The 10,362-nt window shown below is 44.3% G+C and overlaps 1 protein-coding gene and 1 long non-coding RNA gene across 2 annotated transcripts; one reads left to right on the forward strand and one right to left on the reverse strand.

Annotated features, from left to right (window-relative positions):
* Window positions 1-2,422: 2,422 nt before the first annotated feature.
* On the reverse strand, window positions 2,423-4,381 carry LOC117238837 (katanin p60 ATPase-containing subunit A-like 2; the record flags this gene model as incomplete). The annotated part of the gene is made up of 7 exons (XM_033504045.1): window positions 4,266-4,381; window positions 4,136-4,192; window positions 3,652-3,841; window positions 3,279-3,562; window positions 2,934-3,056; window positions 2,763-2,875; window positions 2,423-2,564 (listed from the first exon to the last, which is right to left on the reverse strand). Coding segments are annotated over exons 4-7 (382 nt in total), but the record flags the coding sequence as incomplete, so codon positions are not given.
* Window positions 4,382-4,614: 233 nt separating this feature from the next.
* LOC117238838 lies at window positions 4,615-6,200 on the forward strand. The gene is made up of 2 exons (XR_004494273.1): window positions 4,615-5,243; window positions 5,997-6,200. It is a non-coding gene; the product is annotated as an uncharacterized LOC117238838 (long non-coding RNA).
* Window positions 6,201-10,362: the final 4,162 nt, after the last annotated feature.

Raw genomic sequence — 10,362 nt, forward strand, 5'->3', positions numbered from 1 at the left:
AACAGTGATGGACATGGCGCGTTGCCTGTTAGCGGAAGCGAAAGTACATAAAAGGTACTGGCCGGAAATAGTTTGTACAGCGGCATACTTGAAAAATCGAATATTAGCGAATACTATAGAAAGAAAGACACCTTTTGAAATATTCTTCGGGGAAAAACCAAGTGTTAAAAATCTACATCTATATGGAAGTAAAGTTTTTGTAAGAAGGCCAGAACAAAAAAGAGTTTCCAAATGGGACAAGAAGGCAGATATGGGAATTCTATTAGGATATAGTGAAGTAGGATACAGAGTCTTATTAGGTGGGCAAATAACAATAGCTAGACATGTAGAGGTCATAGAGACAGACACTAAATGTATCGGTTTTGAGGAAAATTCCTCAGAGGCAGATAGAAATGATAGCGAAGATAACTATTCATTGGTCGGTATGGATAAGGAAGAGTTAGAAGGTAGGAAAGATGACAATAATAGTAGTATTGAAAGCTCAAACACTCCTAGGAGATCTACACGTATTAAGAAAACTCCAGCAAGGTATCCAGAAAAGGAAAATATTTGCGAGATGCATGCAAATTATTGTAAAGTAGATATCCCTCGTACATTTGAGGAGGCGATTTGTTGCGAAAATAATGAAGTTTGGAAACAGGCTATGGATAAGGAAATAGAATGTCTCTATAAGAATAAAACTTGGAAATTGGTAGAAAGGGTAAAAGGCAAAGAAGTATTAGATGTAAAATGGGTTTACACGAAAAAAAATCAGAGGACAGGTATAAGGCTAGATTAGTGGTAAGGGGATTTCAACAAAGAAACGTAGCCGATGACATATATTCTCCAGTGGCGAGTAATCAGACCTTTAAAATATTGCTATCATATTGTTGTCAAAATGGATTAATAATTGAGCAAATGGATGTAGAAACTGCCTTTTTAAATGGTGAAGTAAGCTCGGAGGTATATGTAAATCAACCAAAGGGATATGCGGACGGAACGGATAGAGTTTGTAAATTATCGAAAGCGCTTTATGGGTTAAAAGAAAGTCCGAGGGACTGGTATGAGTGTTTTGATAAGTATGTGACGAGATTAGGTTTTAAGAAGAGCAATATAGAGCTGTGCCTATATACTTATGGAGAGGGAGAAAATGTTGTTTATTTGTTAATATACGTAGACGATTTGTTGATTTGTAGTAAACACAAAGGGAAGATACAAAGTGTAAAAAAATTATTAACTGATAAATTTGAAATGAAAGATTTAGGTGAAGTAAAAGAATATCTTGGAATAAATATAGAGTATGATTATTTAAAAAATGAAATGAGATTAAGCCAAAAGAAATACATAGAATCATTAGCAAACAAATATAAATTACATAACAGCAGATTGTACTGTACACCTATGGAGACCAACTTAAAAATTGAAAAAGCTGAGATAAATAGAGAGGACATTGGATACAAGAATTTAATTGGCGCATTGCTGTATATTAGTGTAAATACCAGACCCGATATAAGTTATAGTGTGAATTATCTGAGTAGATTTCAAGATTGTTGTAACGAGACACATTTTAAATATGCCTTGCGAATATTGAAATATTTGTACCGGACTAGAGATTTAGGGCTACATTATAAAAGAAATGAAAAGTGCAAAACGATAGATTGTTATGTGGGCGCTGATTGGGCAGGAGATCATATAGATAGGAAATCGACTTCTGGGTATGTAATTAGATTGTATGGAAATGTAATTGGATGGAAGTCTAAAAAACAAAGGTATGTGACAAAAGCCTCGACGTATGCAGAGTATGTTGCTCTATCGGAAGTGGTGAGCGAAGTAATGACTATCAGAGAACTAATGAAAATCTTCGATGTAAATGTAGACGATAACCCTGTAAAAATCTATGAGGATAACTCTGGAGTAATGAGTATAGCAAAATACGGAACTTTTACAAAAAATTCTAAACACATCGAAGTTCATTACCACTACGTTCACGAGTACGTAAAGAAAAATAAGATAAACATAATAAAAGTAAGTACAGAAGAAAACACTGCGGATATTTTTACGAAGGCACTGTGTAGAGAGAAATTTGAAAGGTTTAGGTCATGGATGAATGTAAAATAAGAGAAATGTAAATAAAGCGATAAATGTTAAATATTTTGTTAATTCGACAAGTATGTAAATAAAATTATAATATAAATGTAAGGGGGCGTGTTAGGGAAGTGATACATTTACTCTGTACATGAGAGTGTGTGTGTAAGGGCCAGAGGGCGTCAAGGTCTTAGTGGAGACAAAAGACTGTTGCCAGATGTTAGAAGAATCCAGGATAGTCGGTTGGCGACCAGCGTGCGTGCTAGACGTTCTTCAGAGAGTAATATAGTTGTATAACTGTTGTGTGGGAAATATAGTAAATAATTTGTATTCCCAAATCCTCGTTTTTCCTTAACACCATCCAATCTAGAAAGAAGTTCTGATCTGAATCTCTTTGCAGGTTCAGACAATATACAGTCTCCTTTATTTGTGGCGATCCAGTCAATCTCGTCGATAAAAATAATTGTAGGCGAATGACTATAGGCAAGTTCAAATAAAACCTGTTCAGTTTATATAAATATTATATTCGAAATTCCTTAAATTCATTGCCTCATCACGAATATGATATCATTTCGTTTTCCAAACAACTATTCTATTTATATATAAATGACGAAAAATAAAATCAAATCTTTTTATACCTAGAATCTCTCCTTCATAGACAAAGGAACAAAGAAACTTACATAGACAAAGCAACTTACACGTATATACTTCTCGGAATCGCCTCTCCATTTGCTGACCAATGAGCTGGCAGTTATGTTAAAAAAGGTGCAATGGCATTCTGTCGCGACTGCCTTCGCTAACTTCGTTTTCCCTGTTTTGTATATTTCTTGTAAACACGTACAGAAATGAAAAGAATGCGAGTATCTTACCTGTACCAGGTGGGCCGTACAGCAAAATACCTTTCCAGGGGGAAAACGGGCCATCAAAAAAGATAGGATACTTAAGGGGATACACAACGGCCTCCTTAACAGCGGTTTTACATTCCTCTAGGCCTATAACGTCATCCCAATGTACATTTAATTTGTTTACTATGATCTCCTGTGACGATACAAAGATAAAATGGCGTCTTCTCTATATTAAGTAAGTGTTACGTAATTTGATATTTGAAGCGTTACTGAAATCACGTCATCGTCGATATACGTTGGACGGTTTATCGACGGGAATTTTATCGTTTAAAAGCTTTACGATACGTATATTAATCGAAAATAACTTACGCATGAGATGTCCTCAGCCTCGTAATTCCGGATTATCTGAATAAAGCTTTTCAATGCATTTCAATATCTTCGATTGCATGGATTGTTCCATTGGGACGTTAAATAGCTCTTCTGATGAACGTCCATCACTCTCATTGGGGAATATTGACGTCACTGTCATTGCGAGATTAATATGATTCGTATTGTCATCAGTTATCTTCTGCTGTAGATTCGTCTCTTTCACAGGCTCACTTCTCGCTTGTTTACTAACAGATTTGGCTTTTGTCTCAATACTTCTACAAACACTGGATCATATTGTAATACGATACGTTGAATACGATACGTTGAATACGTTGAATACCGTTTAATATCGTTAAATAATTTAAATTCTTACGTTTTGCTTGCATTTGTCACTTCCCTCGTCATTTCCCTTCCAGTTATTTTCTTACACAATATGGGATATTTTTGAAATTTCATCTTGTAATAATTTTCATACTCTGCAACGATAATTTCCAAATCGATGTTGTCGCAAACCCGATGTTCGGGAGATAGACGAGCTTCCCGGAATAATACATCGCTAACGTCTATATACATAAAAAAATGTAGTTTTTAATTAATTATAGTTTTTAACTAATTAAAAATATTTTTCGCAATGACTGAACACTATAAGATAACCATCAAACAACTGTTTTATCTCTAGGTAAGACAGGCAAAAGAATGTATTTACTATATAGATCCTCGAAGATAATTTCTTGTCTTCTGCTTTTTAATTTCCAATTTTTAGATGGATAAGAATAATTTGAATTTATACTTCATATATTTGTTTATAACTAGTTAATCTACATTATCGATTGAGTTATTCTTAACTACTGAATTACCGATGTCGAATTTTCAAATTTGGTTTCGCCTTCTCTTTCCATGATGTCCACTGATTTCTATTTCGATTGGTCACTGACACTATTCAAAAGAATTGGAACTAGGAATATATTTTAATTATAATATACTCACCCATTGTGTTCCAAATAATCACATACAAGGTATAATATGTTCCGATGACGTTCCGAAATACGACTCTCCTCCTAATATAATTATTTTTTCATTACAATAATATAAGGTTTTTCATGTAATTTTTTGTTACATTTGCGAATTCAACGAGTTACACATGATTTTTCATGAAACACGAACGTTAAAAATATTTGATACAGCCTAATTATAAAAATTGTTAGAAGCAAAAGTCATAGATACTATGTGCGAGTATCGCATGAAACGAACAGCTATTAAGAGAACTGCAGCAATATTACAAATGAAATAACAAAACACACTCGTCTGTGACGTTGAAATTCTAAAATCTAAAATCTAGAATATTCCTTACCTTTTTTCGCAGATTATAAAATATCTTATTCATACTACCTTGCATCGATAAATCACCGTTCATAGTGACACTTTCAAATCGCCTATCGTTTCTCAATGGATACGAGAATTTCCGTTTATTACTTTAAAAACAACCCGTCCATTACGTTTCTCTTAAAAAATTCTTTCAACTCCGTTGAAAACCGAGCATCAAACAAGAGACAAACGATTTGTTGTCATGGAAATGTTTGGTTCACACATAAGCAACGCACAAATATAATGATAGAATAGCTGAGTGTGTGTACTGTATAGTAAGATGGATGCAACATGGAAATAGAAAGAGAACACCATGTATAGATACTTCCTGTCCTTGTTTAATCAGGCATGCACACTAGTGGACACTGACGCTGCTCGTATACCGCTGTTACATATTTCCTGTACAAGTGCGCGTCATTAGACAAGGACGGAACATCCTCTCTCTACTTCTCTATCGCGCTTTTAGTTCGCTCACGCGCTCTGTACTTATATCTATTACATTTCCACCATAAGCAGCGGCCGTGCAGTGACTTACAAAAGTTCCGAACGGTTCCATCCTGGGCGGACGGTTAATTGCGTTCGGTACTTCGAGGCAGGAAGGTGAGTACAGAATCGCTCCTCTTAGTACTCTTATTAGAAGTGTTATCATCGAATATAAGTTTTTTCAATAAATTCTTATCGTTTTACAATCTTTCTAGAATACAATGACGTCAGCAATCGATCATTTTCGCGAATTTATTGTAAATTAATTGGGGGAATATCTGGAGTTCTTTATCGGTTTCGACTGTAAAATCAGCAACTATTCGAATTTTTCATTCATAATTGTGACATTTTCGACTCTTCCGTTGCCAAGACCCTCTTGAGAGATTTTTGGCACGTTCCATCACCCTTGTTAAACGAGTGCACATTGGTGGATATATTGATTTTAAAAACCAATACGTGTACGAGATTTATTATCTCACTGGGACAAAGAAATCCGTTTTATTCGCGAATTTTCCGTGTTTCTTCTTAATTTTCGTGAGTGTCTGGCGCGGAGCATTATTTGAATGAACTTTTCATCGTTCAGATTATATTTCGTTTAAAAAGATTGAAATTGATGTCAAGAAGAAATGAAACAAGGTGCTCGGGCATTCTTTCGTTTCCCGGGGAAAGAGAAATATGAAAAAAAAACGGTCGTTCTTCCGTCTGCCATTTTCGTCCATTACCAAAATGGTATGACCCAAGTGTCCCGGGCCGTGAATCAATCAAGCGAATTTTGAATAATTTTTGAATAATATCCAGTTAATAATTTGTGAAACAAATTAATTTCATTTTATTGTTGGAAACAAATTAGTTGGACTTTTCTTTCTTTAGCAGTTTTTGCCAGAGTTGACCTGACGTGCTACTTCAGTTTCCATCTTCGCTTCTCGAAACTTCCAACGTCCTTGGTGTTGGAGTCTCCTTGCCCAGGTGAGTACATAGCTTCTAGATACTCGTCGCTGTTCATCCTTACGAGCCTCTCGAGCTTTAGTTGTCAATTGTTATCGTTAAAGGAAGAGAAGCTCGCGACAGATGTTATCGAACAAATCGTTTATTCTCGAAAAGTTCGAACTTGTTCGTTGCGTTTGAATATATATGGACGGACGCCATTTTTCATGACATCATCATGATTTGTCATGTCGTGAGTATAGCTTCTGACTACCATATGTTTGTGATTTATGTGAAATTTGACCACTATACCGTGATAGAATAATATTTCCAATGAATTATAAATATTTTACATTGTGAATTATAAATATTTGTTACAAATTATATCGTACTTGAGGTGAAAATGAACCATATATCTGCTTATGGAATATGAGGTAGTAAATCATTCGAAACATAATAACGATTAATTAAGCACATATACAATAACGTTTACGAATGAATATTGCGAATTATTGTATGGCTTTAATGCGGTATTTAATGTTTTGATTGCGGTCTTTGAAATGGTATCATAGGTGCTGATATAATATCGCGCGAAAAAGGAAAGACCAGTGGTTAATATTGCAGGTGCACCAGTGCGTTGCGCTCGTCGAGGGTGGTTTTGACGCTGGTGCCGAGGAAAGGCGCAGAACGTGTTCGATCGACCCGCGAACGTAGCCTTTTTTTTTTTTTGTACGTGGAGAAATCTTCATGGATACTCCGCTGCTGCAATAATCGCGTAACAGCAGAGTAGTGTCGGACTCCTACCGACTAAAACTCCACGATGACCATTTTATGCGCGTGACAGGGGTGCTCCAGGAACCTCTTATGAATTAACTTCAGTTGCATCCCCTTCTCGCGTTCTCTTGTTCGAGCCGGCTATTGAGTGGGCGTTAGGGGGAGTTCGTTGCCCCTAGTGCTGTCACTTCTTCTGGTCGTAGTCCGTTGGGGCGGTGGCGGGGCGGCTCTGGGTCGTCTGACTGCCATCCTTCTCCATCGTCTTATCCTGCAGGGGTGAGAGTTTTTTTCTCTCCCTTTCCGCTCGCTCCTTCGCGAGCATAACTCGCTCGCAGAAGAGGCGGACGGCCTCGTATTCCTGTGACCCTCTCAACATCGCTTCCACAATCGCTGAGGGGGTCCACGTTTCTCCTATGGCGTGCCGCAGGGTGTAGCGGGGCAGCTCCCACGCCGGACAGAGCTCCAGGGTGTGCTGCGCTGTGTCCCTGCCCTCTCCGCAGTGGTGGCAGATGTCTGTCGTCTCTCGCCTTATTCTCTTCAGGAACTCGCCGAACACGCCGTGTCCGGGGAGTACTTGTGTCATCCTGAATGTGAGTGGGAGGCCGTGGCGGCTCCTCCATGCCTCCCAGTTTGGTAGGACCGCATCCGCGCCTCGGTGTTCGCTTCTCCCGTTGATCAGTTGGGATCGCCACAGGTTCCATGTGTCCTCCTCGGCGGTTCCTGTGTCGTTTGGAGCCGCTTGCTCGATGGGGTCTTCTCCCGGGTGCCATTCTCTCCGGCGGGTGTATCTCTTTTTGAGCGCCAGCGCCCGCAGCTCCCACGGGGGGGACGCGGCTAGGGTGGACGCCGACGCGTGAGACACCGTCCAGTATCCCCTAATGATTCTGATGGCGGTCACTCTGTGCAGCCTTCTCAGGAGCAGGATGCTGCGACGGCTTGCCATCAGGTCGTCCGCCCATACTGGGGTACATCGCTCGGGACAGAATGACGCCCTCGTAGAGTCGGCGCACCGCGTCTCCGGCCCCGCCGATGTTCGGTAGTAGGCCGCACAGGGCATTGGCAGCCGCTGACACCTTCGGGATCAGTGAGTCGAAGTGCGGCTCGAACGTCCACTGGCTGTCGATGGTGAGTCCCAGATACTTCATCTGTGACCCCACCCGGACGGTTTTACCTGCCATGTTTATGCATAGGCCGGGCGGTGGTGTCCCTCGCCTCTTCCTGTCAAAGAACCAGGTGGTCTCCGACTTCGCAGGGGAGACTCTCAGGCCCAGTTCGTTCACGGCATGGATCGCACAGGCCGTTGCGATTCCGCCAATGCGCAGCGTCTCGTGCCAGCCACGACCCTCGACCAGGATTAGGGTGTCGTCCGCATAGCATACTATGGCCGCGCCTGGGGGTAGTGGGCATCGTAGTACCTCGTCGTACGCAACGTTCCATAGCATGGGGCCCAGCACCGAGCCCTGCGGGACGCCACGCTCGACGGATCCCTTTTCCTCTCCTTCCTTACTGGCGTAACACACCCACCTGTCGTCGAGGTAGGCCCGGATCAATCGGACGAGGTAGTTGGGAACCTCGAAGTGCTCCAGGGCCGTCACTATCCTGTCCCATGGTATGGTGTTGAACGCGTTGACGATGTCCAGGGAAATCACCAGCGCCACGCCTTTCCGGGAGACCATGTCCTCCGCAATCGCTCGTACGCGTCTGACCGCGTCAATCGTCGAGCGCCCCTTCCGGAAGCCGTACTGGCTTTCGTGCAAACCTGGCACTTGGCCCGCTATGTGTCGTTCCAAGCGGGCGGCGACTACCCTCTCGAGTAGTTTGCCGACCTCGTCCAGTAGGCATATCGGCCGGTACGCTGACGGCGAGGTCGTCGGTCGGCCCTCCTTATGGAGCAGGACCAGCCTCGCTGTCCGCCACGCCCGGGGGTAGACTCCCTCCCTCAGGCATCTTGTGAAGAGGTGCCGAAGTCTGGGGGCCATGACCCCCATCACTTCCCCCCAGATCCGGCCAGGGATTCCGTCCGGGCCCGGTGCCACGTTGCGGGCGGTCATTCTTCTGGTTGCCTCCCATATCTCCTCCTCTGTGACTTCCCAGTCGTCCCTCCATTCCAGCGGTCGTGTCGTTTCCCATGGCCGTTCCGCCGCTCTGTTTTCTTGTGGGGGAAAGAGCGTTCCGGTGATCCGCGTCAGCAGTGCAGGTTCTATTTCCGCCGTTATCAGGGGGCCCTTCGCGCGCAGTTTACGTGTCACCGTCCTGTATGGCCTCCCCCATGAGTCCGACTCGACTGTCTCAACCAGTTCGGACCAGGCACGGTCCTTCGCTTTTTTAATTTCCCTCTGTAGCGAGCGCCGTAGCGCGTGGCACGTCCGGTAGCGCAAGGAGACTTCTTCTTCGTCGCGTCGTCGCCAGCGGCGGGCCCTTAGGTACTGTCTTCGGGCCCGGCCACATCTCGTCCTCAGTTCCGCGATGCCGGGGTTCCACCAGTAAACTGCTCTGCTTTGCACCGTGCCTGGTGTGGCTCGTGGCATGGATGCGTCGCAGATTGCTGTCATGGCTTGGCGGAGGTTCTCGGCCTCCTCTTCCACGTCTGCTTCGGTCGTCGTTGTCGAGGCCTCCCAGCTCCAAGCTGTTGCTATAGCAGCCGCCCGGAGTAGGTCTTCGTTCCTCTCCTTTATTTTCCATCTGCCCGTCGTTTGTCGTCGGCATTCCAGGTCCAGGTGCGTCCACCTCCATGAATATGTAGAGGTGGTCCGACAGCGTCTCGACCCCTTCGGCCACTCTCCAGCCTGAGATCCGCCTGAATGCCTCGGGGGAGGCCCATGTTATGTCAACAATGGAGCTCACTCTGCACGTCACGCAGGTACTGGTCGAGCCCCTGTTCACTAGCAGAAGACCAAGTCCCGCGGCCCAGTTTGATAGCGTGCGGCCGCGCGCGTTGGTCCTGGCGTTCCCCCATTCCGTGGAGTGCGCGTTAAAGTCTCCCAGGACGAGCACTTGTCGGGGGAGTCGTCGCCTGACGCAGTCGCCAACTCCGTCCAGGAATTCTTCGAACGCTGCCCGTCCGCTGTTGGGTGACACGTACACCCCCACCACCATCATCCCTGCCCACTCGACCGCGGCGTACCCGTTGCCCCGTTCCAGCAGGGCTCCGTGGGCAAACGCCCCGGGCGTTGATGTCCAGGTGACGGCAACCATTCCGTCCGTGTCTCCGACCTACTCCGGGCCATCCAGAACTCTGTATGGTTCCGCCACCACCGCCAGGGCGACCGTGCTCTCCCGGATGGTTTGGTGGAGCAGGTCTTGTGCTCGCCTTGACCTTCCCAGGTTAGTCTGGAGGATGCGCATTCTCAGTTCCTTGGTGGCCTTTCCTTGTTCGTGGCTTCCTCCGTGCCTACCTCCTTGTTCGCGGGCTTAGGGTCGCTTTGCGGCGGGGAGCCTTTCTCGCTGCCTCTTGCAGCCGTGGATCCGCGGGCGGCTCCTTTCGTTCCCTTCTTCGAGGGGGCGCAGGCCGGTCCCCCCATCCTGTGCACCGACGGTG

This window comes from Bombus vosnesenskii, unplaced genomic scaffold (genome assembly GCF_011952255.1).
Source record: "Bombus vosnesenskii isolate JDL3184/JDL3185 unplaced genomic scaffold, Bvos_JDL3184-5_v1.1 scf7180000013628, whole genome shotgun sequence".
NCBI lineage: Eukaryota > Metazoa > Arthropoda > Insecta > Hymenoptera > Apidae > Bombus > Bombus vosnesenskii.